Source organism: Pecten maximus, chromosome 15, assembly GCF_902652985.1.
Source record: "Pecten maximus chromosome 15, xPecMax1.1, whole genome shotgun sequence".
Lineage (NCBI taxonomy): Eukaryota > Metazoa > Mollusca > Bivalvia > Pectinida > Pectinidae > Pecten > Pecten maximus.
The window spans coordinates 29420556-29434945 of NC_047029.1; the positions used below are offsets into that span (position 1 = coordinate 29420556).

The 14390-nt window shown below is 37.0% G+C and overlaps 1 protein-coding gene across 1 annotated transcript; it reads left to right on the forward strand.

The window, feature by feature from the left end:
• Positions 1-10680: 10680 nt before the first annotated feature.
• On the forward strand, positions 10681-13459 carry LOC117343680. Its single transcript, XM_033906139.1, has one exon. It carries the CDS (start codon positions 10750-10752, stop codon positions 12283-12285), a length of 1536 nt encoding a protein of 511 aa, XP_033762030.1. The 5' UTR covers positions 10681-10749; the 3' UTR covers positions 12286-13459.
• Positions 13460-14390: the final 931 nt, after the last annotated feature.

Sequence of the window (14390 nt, forward strand, 5' to 3'; positions counted from 1 at the left end):
CTTCCTCTAGCGTTATATCGGTTACTGGGTAAATATCTTTCCCCCGTTTTATCATCAATGCTGAAATGGATCATTTACGTCTTTTCCTATCGTTTCTAGTTAATAGACCCATTCCATTCCAATCGAGGCAACACGTGAGACCATGGAATAAAGTTAGTAGGAAATCATTTCTACAACTAAACCATGGCCTCTTTAATAGCCGCTCTAAGTTGGCTTACCCTGTCTCGATAATATTATTTCCTCCAAGATTCACCAATAGCAATCAAAGAGGAAACTTAACCAGTGGCCAATTAATGATTGGAGGTGTTTAATCTCCATTTCGCCTTTACACGTACCTTCATACCACAGGGACATCCGTATGCTCCCTAGGTTTAACTGTATGACCTAAGGCCTACCCGGATGTTCTTCACATAAACCGACCAACCAGACCTTTCAAAGCGTACCTAGAACATACTTGAAAGCAATATTCAGCAATTTTGTGATGAATGTTTGTGCTGAAATTCTAATAATTTTTATGTGTTTGTGACTTGCAACCGCCCATTTCCATCATCCTTCTCAGGCATTTTCTTTCTTTTCCTAGTTACCAGTCCAGTATACATTGTATATGTTGAATTTATTTTTTTAAATAACTAAAAAATGATATGAAAAAAGCATACAAATAACTGATACAAGATGCTTTTTTTTTTTTTTTTTGTAATTTATATTTTATTCAGTTAAACATATATTATCAACAAACACAAGACATCTACATTTTATGGTCATTCACACCTTTCAGCACTGATGTGTATTTCTATTATAATTTACTACGCACAAGCTTACACACACACATACACACACACACACACCCACACCCATTCTCGCCCCCCAGAGTCTGCTAAGCTACGCTATATATACCACCGTACTGACCGAGTGACATAGGAAACGAAGGGAAGTAACTCTGATGAATGAGAATGACACACCCCACGCAAACACCTTTCCCACACACATGAATGTTCTAGTACATATACATACATGTACACAATACTATACACATATACATGTTCATACGTACTACATATAGTCATATACTAACTATTGCATATGACAATGAGCACACATGCTTTACTACACATACATGTACTATTTTGATATCCATCCATTGGCATGTACACACAGCACTTACATGAAAACATATCCACATACCGCACCTACTACAACTCAAATACACCCATACAAGTGCACACATACTACACATGTTGTATATATTATTGTATACATACATATATAAGAAGATGCATATTAAACGCACATTCTGTTTCTATTATCCTGCTATTCATCCATGTACAGACAGACATACACACAGACAGACAGATACATAAACCAACACCAACTTACTTAGACAGAAAGATACAGACAGACTAAACAGAGACACAGACATATACAGAAAGACTGACAGACATACTCACAGACAGACAGATACATAGACTAACAACACCAACCTACTTAGACAAAAAGACACAGACTGACTAAACAGAGACACAGACATATACAGAAAGACTGACAGACATATACAGACAAACAGATACATAGACTAACACCAACCTACTTAGACCGAAAGACACAGACAGACTAAACAGAGACACAGACATACAGACAGTATTGACATACATAAATAGAAAGATAAATAGACAAAAAAGGGAGAGAAAGGGGATGGAAAAATCACAATATATTATCAGAGCAACAAAGCAAAATTATTGACCAGTTTAGTGTTTTAGAGCCTAGGAGACATGTCAGTTAAATATATTATGAAATGAAAGCTATAACCTAATTAATTTTTCCCATTTTAGCCATTCGTTTCTAAATCTCTCCTTATACATACCTCCTTTGCTATAAGCTACACATCTTTGTATATTAAAATAGTCCTGTATAGTACAATGTGTATTTATTAAAGCATTTAAATTTAAATCTTGATACAAGATGCTTTACCTGTTCTTAAACCGATCAAATATTATATAACATATTTTCTGAGAATTCTTTCTTGAAGAATTCAAAATCTTGGCACTCCTGTTCTGAACTATAGGTAAACCAGCTGAAAAATCAGAAAAAAATAGCTATAGAACAAAATCGTCAAATAACATATTTGCATTTTTCTCATTATTTGTAATAATTTCATTCAATAAATGAACTTACGTCTCAAATAAGATTTTTATCCATAAAAGTATAATATTGATCAATGAGACTACAGATAATTGTGTTAAAAAAGTGTTAGAAATTAACAGGCTTCGTCAAAGGTAGCACAATTTGTAAATTTATTTTCCCAACCATATTCTAAAATGATGCATTGGGACTTATTAAAGCCTGTAGCACAGGGGCTTGGCACGATTTTCCAAATGATGGTCCATATATATATGTATTATAGTAATGGACCATCATTTGGAAAATCGTGTCAAGCCCCTGTGGCCCTGTAGTTAAATAAAGCTAGACATTTCTTTTAACTTACAACAATATTACCTTCAACACTAGTAACAGTTTCAGTTAATGAGTCGTGTTCCATACCTATTCGGAGTTTCTATATCCACCATTTATTACATTATACCTAGCAATGAAATTTGTTTAGACAATTCAAGCCACTGTAAACGCTCATGTATGGCGTAACTATGGGAACTAGTGTTTGTTTTTGTTTTGTTCATACAATATCTTTTAACTAATTTAATTTTATATTATTTCTCTCCTCTATTTTTAACATGTAACCATTCGGTACTAATATTATATTAAGGAACCATGGAACCAAATGATTTCCCATAGACGATAATGTTAACGTGTACCACTGTCCTGCTTAAATGGAGTTTTCAACATTAGTCCACTAGCCATAATTTTGAAGAATGTCATCTCGGAAACCTGTAAATAGAATGATTAAAAATACTACCAATTTGAATTTTTTTTATATGGGGGCAACCATCTTGTATTGAATTTAGCACCAAAAACTCACCTAAATTTACAACAAAGGAAAAACAAACTTTTTTTCTATATATTTTACATCTACATGTATTGCCCAGCCCACACATAAAACTTTGGAAACTTCTCTCACCTAAATATTCAATCAGTAGGCCCCGGCGCATTCACCTTCCTATAATAATCTATTTTTGATTTGGTTCTGTGGTCCCTTAACGTCGTCAAGTTTATTATCCCTACACATAGAAATATTATATAAAGACAGCAAATCAGTAAATCGCTTGTGAATTTAATTACAAATTTTCAAAAACAACTCTTAAGATGCTAAATATTTGTATGGTCAATCTGTAAGGTCATCTACGCGACTACTTTACACAACTTCTCGAGGTCGACTTCTGTTTTGGTCGAGTCCATTCCATCAGGCCTTCCCATTTTGTCGATTAGTGGATCACGCGTTTGCATAAGGAGACGCCGTATACATGGTGTTATTTGCATATGATATGCCGTACATCAGATTCACACGATCCCTGTCTTAGGCCCATTTGGAATTTCCCTTTCAGACTTCTTGACATTTACCGAATTTTGGTACTGGCATTGCTGAGGGCTCTCAGAAGGGTTCCTAGAAGACAACAAATCTGGTGTTATAGTAATTGTATGATGTTGAAATAATAGTATTAACCCGTAATAGCTGGTAAAATTATGTTATTATGATATTATTATATACAAAATAATTACCTGTGTTGATTGACTACTGGGCATCACTTGCCAGTGGACTTTATGTGGTCATGATTCATAAGGTATATACGTATACATGTAGTATGAAATAACTAATTTAAAAGTTATGACATAATATATTTAAGTATTGTATTAATTGTGTAACACCAATATAACACTAGTACTCTTAGTATCTGTTGTTTTTGAACCACAGTGTAAGTATATGGTATATGTTAATGGCCACCAGCTCAAAGTATCTTCTAAATATCTAAAATTAGTTTTAATAACAATTATATAACTAGATTTGATCAAGATCAAAACACGGGATTTCCAACTAGAAAATGATCACAGACATGTTCTCATTCTGACGAACGCTTTTGTACGTTTTACCTACGAGTTCTCTTCGTTTTCTCTTCGCTTTCCTTCTTTAACCAATCTTTAAAATAACATTTTCTTTCACATACGAAGAAAATAAACCGTTTAAAATAATTTGAATTTTTCGATTTTGTATCATTTGACCTCCGTGAATCGTGTATCTCATACCTTGTATCGTGTTTACTGTACTGTGAATCGTGTATCCCGTACCTTGTATCGTGTTTACTGTACTGTGAATCGTGTATCTCGTACCTTGTTTCGTGTTTACTGTATTGTGAATCGTGTATCTCGTACCTTGTATCGTGTTTACTGTACTGTGAATCGTGTATCTCGTACCTTGTTTCGTGTTTACTGTACTGTGAATCGTGTATCTCGTACCTTGTTTCGTGTTTACTGTACTGTGAATCGTGTATCTCGTACCTTGTTTCGTGTTTACTGTACTGTGAATCGTGTATCTCGTACCTTGTATCGTGTTTACTGTACTGTGAATCCCGTCCATGTATCATGTTTCCCGTATTGTATCATGTATCCAGTAACATGTATCGTGTATCACATACCGTGTATCCTGTTGTGTGTATACCGTACATTGTACCTTGTATCGTGTTTACTGAACCGTAAATCGTGTATCTCGTACCTTGTATCGTGATCATGTTTGTCATACCGTGTATCGTGTTTACTGAACCGTATATCGTGTATCCCGTAACGTGTATTGTGTATACTGTACCGTGTATCTCGTACTAAGTACCGTGTATCTCGTATCAAGTATCGTGTATACCGTACAGTGTATCGTGTATCTAATACCATGTATCATGCATACCGTACCTTGTATCTCGTACCAAGTATTGTGTATACCGTTGATATAGGAGTAAACGGAAATTAAGTGCATTTTTGGGACAAATTTGAATTTTGGCGGGAAAACAAACATTTTTCAAAGTGCCATTTCTACGTCATTTTTTATCGCACGACCATAAAACTTGCACCGTTCGTCTTCATTAATCGTGCACTTTGTAATGCAGTCAAAAAATTAACTCATTTTGGATTTTGAATTTTTGACCTTGATTTGACCTCGCGCTAAGCCCTTGACCTTGACATATTTTCTGATAACATATCGCAGAGAAAAGTGAGCCCCGCCAATGAACTACAAGATGCATTGATTGTTTAAGGAAAAACACGAACGGACAAAGAACCTGATTCAAAAGACTTTTTTTTTTATTTAATTTTTTTGATTATTTGACCTTGAATGAAGTTCAAGGTCATTGAAAAATAACTTCTTTTGTAGCCACTAATACGCTCTATGGTTGTGCCAATTATCAGGTCTGTATGTGTTTAAATGAAGGAGCTGAAAAATTTTTAGGCATTTTTGCTCGATTTTTGAATTTTGGCGGGGAAAACTTAGAAATTTTCAAAGTGCCATATCTCCGACATTTTTTATCCGATGATCAAAAAAATTTCACATTCCGTCTCAGTGCATCATGCTCTTTCATTTACAGTGACGAAAGTTCTCAGATCGAGAAATTTTTTTTCGACATTTTCTTTAATCCATAGCGAGGTCATGACCTTGACATATTCTCTGATAAGATGGCATGGAGAAAAGTTAGCACTGTCCCTGATCTATCTTGCACACTGAACTTGAACGCAATAGAACGATTTGTTACGAAGTTATGATCGTTCAAAAAACATCCAAAAATGTTCTATTTATAGATCTGTGACCTTGACCATTGAAGTAAGTCCTGACCATGACCTACAAGATGCACTGATCGTTCAAGGAAAAAAAATGATCGGACAAAGATCCTGATTCAAAAGATTTTTTTTTAAATTTTATTTTTTGGATAATTTGACCTCGAATGAAGTTCAAGGTCAATGAAAAGTAACTTCTTTTGCAGCCACTGTTACATGCTATAATTGTGCCAAATATAAAGTCTGTACGTGTATAAATAAAGGAGCTGAATTAATTTATGGCATTTTTGACCGATTTTTGAATTTTGGCGGGAAAAACTTCGAAATTTTCAAAGTGCCATATCTCCATCATTTTTCATCCGATGTTCAAAAGATTATCACATTCCGTCTCAGTGCTTCAAACTCTTTCGTACCGTAGCGTGTATCTCGTACCAAGTATTGTGTATACCGTTCCGTGTTTCGTGTGTACTGTACCGTATAAAGTGTAGCCCACACCATGTATCGTGTTTACTGTATCGTATGTCGTGTATCCCGCAAAAATATCGTGAATCCTGTACCGTGTTTTGTGTATACCATACCGTCATCTTCGGGTTTTTTTGTTTGTTTTTTTGTTAGGTTTTTTTTTTTTTTTTGATGATTTGACCTTGGAACGTTGCATAAATCTTCATAAAAGCGTTTTCTTCTATAGATGATCAAAATAAACAGATTTTAAAAGAATTTGAAATTTTTGATTTTTTGTCATTTGACCTCGGTGACCTTGAACGAAGGTCAAGGTCAATAAAAAGTAAAAAGAATTTTTAGGCATCCGTACATGCGGAGCACACGAGTGATATTTTTCCTCCGCGCAAGAAACGTTTTATCATCTTTTATCACATACCTTTATTAATTACAACTTTCCTTAATTATGGAATCCATTTGCGGTTTCAAGTGGCGTCACATCACTATGTATTATTTTCGTTTTCAATGAAGAAAAAAAATCGTCATATCGTCATCTCGTCATCTCGTCATCATTATAGTTCGTCAACTGATTAAAAGTGTAGGCCTAGTTGACAGATCTAGGCAGTTTACACTTGATCAATATTTTTGTACTGATTAACTCCCTTCTGTTTTCAAACTGAAAATGTAAGGAAAATCACAGCACTAATTGATGCGAAATCATTTATTTTCAATCGGATATATGTTAATAAATTCTCCCAGCTGTCAGTGAAAGTGTTAGGCATTTATTATGATTTAAAATACAACATCGTTTACTTCAAGCAGCAAACTTTACAAATACTGTTTAATTTAATTTGATTTAGCATTAGTTAAGCATGGATATAGGTAAAAAAATCAAATTAAACCTATATATCGATGGCATCAAACACATTCTCCATACCTAGACTATAGCTGATGGGCTGTCGTTGAGCGACTACGTCACAGCGCGTGCAATTCATTCACAAAAACAAGTGACATGTCACACCGAGTCATCGTCATCGTCAGTGATTCGTAGGATTCTACGATATTTCCTAGGAGGAGATATAACTTGAGAGGAAGATTGGGAACATATTTGATAGGAAATGTTAAATGTGCCGCCAGTAATATTTGCCCCAGAAAACATTCCCGTGGCAAGATTTTGACAATCTTCAGATGACCTTGGCATTGGATTTTTAACTGGTTCGACCGCGTTTTCATTACTGGATATTTCTCTTTGCCACTTCACTACGAGAAATTGTCGATCGGACAGACTTTGTTGACAAAGATGTTTCGCGGACATTTTGTAGAAGTTCGCACATTTCTCGTTGCTGCTGCATGGATGCCACTGCATAATATTATTCACACTGTTGACATTTTTATATTTACCATTGTATGGCACTGCCACTATATAACCCTACCAATTCAGTTGCGAGTTCACCAGCCTATGAACTGCCAACAGGAAGTGATCTCTGCTACTGGTAAGCGCGGGAAATTTGAATTTGAAAATTTCAAAACAAAAATCGCATGACAAATAAAAAATCGCAGATGGTAAATATAAGAATTGAACGGCTTTCAGTTGGAATTCATAGTCAATATGAATTCCAACTGGACAGAGGCAAATTCAACATGAAACGCTAGCGCGCTTCATGGAATTTGCCTCTGTCCAGTTGGCATTCATATTGGCTATGAATGCCAACTGAAAGCCGTTCAATGCTTAAATGACCACTCAACTGCATGATTGTTGTCGGTGCTACGCCAGAATGCAAAAGTTTTGTGCACAGAGTTTTTCGGAGGGATTGGTTGGTCTTTTTTCCAACAAGGCCGGCATTGTTTGCCATGGTTTTCATCATATCAGAAAGCTTATTTTTCCCCATTGGCTGATTTTTAAACCAACGTTTACCGTTCTCGTTGTGATTGACAGCAAGATAAAAGGGAGATTCTGCAGTGTTCATTTCGTGTGGCCTGTGTTTCGCGTAAAGTTTAAATGATTTGATTGGACATCTGGATGAATTCTCGGGATTTACAAAAAGTTTTGGATTAAATGATCTCTGGTGAGTTGAATTGCCTCCACGAGTTTTTGTTGATCTTTCATTAAATTCCAAATATTCTTGGCCGTTTTCGTCAGTTTTCAGTTCAAGATCCCCCCATTTTAATTGCCTGTTTTCGTCGCACCCCCTGAACCCCAACAATTTTGTGTTATGATACCACACAGTGTTGAGTAGAGACTGCGGATTTTCTTTTACTCATTATGTAATCACGCAAGTCTGTTATCCCTGATGTGAATGAACGCTCGGGAGCAGTTGTAGATACATGATCAGACGGTGTTGTCATTGTTTGGGGGACGGGCGTTGGTGGGGGGACAGGTATAACTTGGAAGGAAGACGCAGGTAATGAGGGGTTAGATGTTTGTACGGGCTGCTGTGAAGGAACAATGTGATTTTCTTCGTCATTTACAAACCTAGCCCGAGTTTCCTCTGGCCCTGTCACCATGTCTAGCCCGAGTTTCCTCTGGCCCTGTCACCATGTCTGGTGTAGGGCCCCTACACCAGACATGGTGACAGGGCCAGAGGAAACTCAGACATGGTGACAGGGCCAGAGGAAACTCGGGCTATTACAAACCCTTCCTCGTTATCCACTTCATCAAATATAATATCATGAAGAATTTCAAAGTTAACGTCCGAAAGTTCCATGTTATGATGATAGACTATGAGCTGTCAAACAGACTCTAGCAGACGACAGATAATGTCGGGAGGACAATATTTATTTAAGAGAAATAAACGTACATTTAAAATATTCAAGTAATTGATTTTATTTGTAATTAAATGCATTTATTTAAAAAAAAAAAAGTTTTTATAATTTTTAATCAATGTTGCAAGATACAGCTTCACTTTATTTCTTCCAATGAACTTTCTATTTTTAGTTTCATGGAAAAGGGAATTCCCCTTAAAAGTAGTTCCGGCTAGTATGGTGATACAACATCTTGTATCACACATGTGTGATACAAACCGACAGAAAACATCCACCGAAATTTGTTGTATCACTATTGTAAGATTACATAGGTATGTGATAAATGTAAAGACCATGAAATTAAAACACGATCAACCAATGTGATACGTAAAGTCCTATAATACCACGACAGTATTGTACAAATGTAAAAATTTATGAATTAAATTGTATTTTAGTCGAACGCAACCTTAACTAGCTGCTCCTAAGGCACTTAGAGTTATCTGCCCTTGGCACCGGTTTCTAGCATGGCTGGCTAGCAAGTTCTCGGCGAGGACTTTTTAAATTTAAAAATCGGCAAACATCGACGAATGATGGCTACAGCAGGCGACTACAATTTGAGAGAACGATCCAACAAACTCTTAACGTTTATGCAGACGTGTGATAGAGACGATTCAGAAGGGGAAAAGGATGATGAAGTGGTTTTGAATCGAGTGACACCAATTGTTGAAAGTGTTGAAACAGTGCGTGAACAGCAGTGTGTGGGGAATTCTCAAGACGACAATTCTGAAGCGGAATTAGAAAATGAACTATCTACACTTCAGTCACAAGTCCGTAAAATGTCATTGCGACGAAAAATCGAGTCGTGTAGGCAAGAAATACACAAAGAACAATTACGTAATGAAACGGAAGGGGCGACAGCGGCAGTCGGACCACGTGGTGATGGCGTGTTCGTGAATGGAACCGGAGGACTACCACGTGGTGGTGGCGGCATGGTCTTGAATGGTGTCGGGGATCTACACGATGTCATCGGTCAACAACGACATGAACCCCGTGCAGGTACGGACCCTAATAACTTTTTACTACAAACTTTCAATCCCCCCAAAACGTGCAAACTTCGCCTCGTACATCAATATCTTTGGCAAGACCCCTTACTGTTAGCAAACGAGGAGGACATTGTCACTTTCACAAATACAGGTGTCAAAGTCAGTAAGAGATCAGAGAAAGACTACTATAAAATTAGCGTTGAGCAGTGGGGCTATGGCAACAGCAAGATACTACAGGAAATGATTGAACAAAGAGAAATAGACACAAAAGGTATTAATGACTACCTCGAGTACACAAAAACTGTAAACCGTCTTTTCTCCAAATATGTGCGAGGGAGTGTACTGCTTTTTGATCGTGAGTATCGAGAGGCACAACATAAGGAGCAGTTTCGATGGGGTACACCACAGACGAGGATCCAAGACTTCCAGCTCATTCTCAAGCCTAACAACACGACGACCCAGGTCCTACAGGGAACGGCGACAAAACGCGAGAACTCGTCACACGTACCAAGGAAACGTGGTCCATTTACTCCGGACAATCGTGAGATATGTCGTAAATTTAATGCCGGCACATGTGACTACAAAATGTGTAAACTGGCTCATGTGTGCTCAATGTGTTACGCTACACACAGTGCATCATCTCATGATCAATCAAAAAAGTGACATGTACCCCCACCCGGGGGGTTGGTACTATTACTGATAGTGGCGATAAAAAATGTACCAGCGTAAATAGTGTAAATCTTGGCAAGCCCTCCTCCCCAAAGACGATGTTGATAGAGACTTCATATTGGAGGGGGTAGCCAACGGTTTCCACATAATAGATTCTAATATGGTGGATCAGGTTCAACCAGCAGAAGTAGAAAATTATAATTCGTGTAAACAACACTCAAAATTAGTTCAAAAACAGATCAAGTGTGAAATAACAAATGGTAATTATGTAATTACTGATGAAAAGCCGGTCATTATTAGTGCTCTAGGGGCTATACCAAAATCCAAGACTAAAGTTAGACTAATTCACGATGCTAGTCGTCCCATAGACAAATGTGTAAATAGTTATGTTACCAGTGACTGTTCATGCTCTTATATGGACTTGCGCGAAGCAGCCAAGCACATAACACCTGGGTGTTATCTTGCAAAAATTGATTTGAGCTCAGCTTATAGATCAGTTAAAATCCATCCGTCTAATTATAAAGCTACTGGTTTAAAATATATTTTTGATGGCGATACGTCCCCCACTTTTATGTATGATACTAAGCTCCCTTTTGGAGCATCAAAAAGTCCTCAGATTTTTCAAACCCTGACAAGTGCCGTTTGTAGAATGCTGAAATGTAAATATGGTTTTTTAGCAATAGCATATTTAGATGATTTTTTGGTGTTTGGTAAAACATACGATGAATGTTTTAAGGCAATGGTTAAACTTGTACAGTTACTTCGTATTCTTGGTTTTGCTATTAATTGGTCAAAGTTAGAAGGCCCTACCCAAGAAATTGTTTTTTTGGGCGTATTGATCAATACTGTCTCTATGACTTTTTCGTTATCACGTGATAAACTTGTATCCTTTTACGAAATACTTATGAACTTTTCTTCGCGAAAGCGAGCAAGTCGTAAACAACTTGAGGTATTAATCGGAAAGTTAAATTGGGCTTCACAAGTGATAAATGGAGGCCGTACCTTTTTGCGTAGAATCATTAATATGAAAGACAATTTGTGCGACAACTCGCATAAAATGATTCTATCGGAGGAGTTCTTTGCAGACTTGCATTGGTGGATCGCGTTCATGTCGGTATTTAATGGAACATGTGCAATTCTAGACAATAAAACGATTACTTCGATACAGACTGACGCGTCCTCCGAGGGAGGTGGCGGTTATTATAATGGGGATTATTTCTATGTGAACTGGCAACTAGATTTACCTCCCTTGGCACAGGAACATATAAATGTGAAAGAATTCCTTGCAATCTATTTTGCATTTTGTCGTTGGGGGCCTACCCTCTGTAATAAACATGTTATTGTGTACAGTGACAATAAGTCGGCAGTTTCATGGATCAACAAAGGGACATCGAGGAACACTCTAGTTATGTACATACTACGTCTCATGTTTTGGATGTGTGCAATTAACAATGTTTCACTAAAAGCTAAATATCTTCCAGGAGTCTGTAACAATATAGCGGATGCATGCTCACGTCTCCACGAACCAGATAAACTATGCCTTTTATATTCATGGATTCCCTCGCTTAGCCTCTGTGATTTCAGTGTGTACGAACTTTCTCAGCATATGTCATTACACTTTATATCTCACAGGTGGCTCCACAGTTCGAGACTTAGAGGCAGCAGCGACACTCTACAAAGAAAAGGCGTGGGCTAAGTCGACACATTCTACATACGACACACAGTCAAGGTGCTTTCTGAACTTTTGTGATAATATCCGCCAACCCACGATTCCAGTTTCGTCCTCGGTACTGCAGATGTATGCGACATATCTTGCGAACAATCGTGGTTTCCGGTATGGTACTATTCTACAATATCTCAATATCATTGTCCATATGCACAAGATATCTGGTTTTGACGATCCTGTGGCTACTGACTATCAACTTAAACTGGTCCTTCGTGGTATTAAGCGCGATTTGGGTACCGCTCAATCCCCAGTGGCCGCCATCTCGCCGCATCAACTATTAAAAATCAAGGCGGTTTTGAACTTGAATGATTTGTCTGACCTAGTATTCTGGTGTGCTTGTTTAATCGCTTTTTACGGACTTCTACGCCCTGGGAATGTTACAGTTAAGGGATCCACATTCAACAAAGATACTGATGTTCGACGTATTGATTTGCTTCCACATGAATGGGGATTCCTATTGTGTTTGAGTAAGACAAAAACTATACAGTTCAGAGAGAAAGCAGTAGAGGTTGTATTACCAATGACAGGGAACGCTCTATGTCCCGCGTCCGCTTTGCATGCTCTGTTACGCCGTACAGGGCCTATTGACCCGCTTGGACCTCTTCTAATTCAAGAAGATGGTTCTCCATTGAGCTATAAGGCTTTTTGTGCAAAACTACAGCTTAGCTTAAAATTAGCAGGGGAGGAGAACTCTCAGATTCGTGCCCACTCTTTTCGCCGAGGTGGGGCCTCGTGGCTCGCAAAGTTAGGTTTTTCAATCGAAACCATTAAATCGATTGGCTATTGGTCAAGTGATGCTGTGTTGAGATATATCGAGTCAGACTTTTCGACAAAATTGAATGTAGCAAAACAGTTTGGTTCTTCGCTATGTTAACTTGTTAAGTCTCTATATTGACTGGTAAGGTGTTCTGAACTTTAAAAGTCTTGCGTTCAAAATGAACTATAACATTGATTTCATTATTATTATTATTATCTTTTTCCCATTCACCAACTACCTGGGCTGGGGTAAAGTTATTTTTATTTTTCTCCAATTATATCACTATTACTATCAGGTTGTATTATATACTTCTTGGTGGTTTTGTGGATTTGTATGTATCTTTTGTTTCTTTGGTTGAGATAACCTAATAAATGTATCCGCCCAGTTGGTTTGGTATTTTGTTGCTTATTACTATACATTGGTGAAGTGATGATTAAAGTAAAAATTTATGAATTAAATTGTATTTTAGTCGATAAGAGTGGTGTGTACATGCATATCTGCATTGAATAACAATTTCCCCTGACATATGATCACCCGACAGTGTTATTATCTCATTCATTCAGCAAGTATTGTCAATAATTACGGTAGTTCGATTTACACAGACCAATTGTGTGCTTTCTTCGTATGTTTGTTTACCTTTCCACCACTAAATTATTTCCATGATATGCTAATGTTTATTTCTAGCTTTTGTTCAGATAATTAAGACATGCAGAGTAATGGTTTTTATCTTCAAATGATTAGTATTTTCGCTATATCCGAAAATAGAATAAGCTCGCAAAACTCCATACCATATAAAATAATATAGGGACATTTCCAAATCATATCATAATGAATAAAACAAATTGATCCTACTAATTTTAACAACCACGCGATAATTTAAACATTGAAAACAACGATTGAAGTGCTAGTAAATTTTGATAACATACAGGTGTGGGTTTTTATTTTGGTAAAGATATGGTTTGTGCGTTAAATACACAAATGTTTATGACACATGTTTGCTATAACATCATATTTGGTTGCCAAAAAAAACCCAACAAAAAACGAAAACAAAAACAAACAAAAAAACAAACGTCTGGTGTATAGATCAAAAACAAAACCTTATGTTTGTATCAGAAGTGTATGCACGCATACATAACACACAGGTATACATAGAATGAACCGTCACGGATGAATCGCCAAGCATAAAAGTGTCGACCCACATATGAATGTAGCGTATGCGGTTTGAATGACGTTCAGTGTATATTTATAAACCAGGTGTTCCCATTCAAAACAAAACCAGGAAGTTCAAAATCGGTTATGGGTTATAATTCAGACAAGA

Coding starts and splice junctions, on each gene's coding strand:
- LOC117343680 (XM_033906139.1), top strand. CDS start 10,750: ATGGTGGATCAGGTTCAACCAGCAGAAGTAGAAAATTATAATTCGTGT.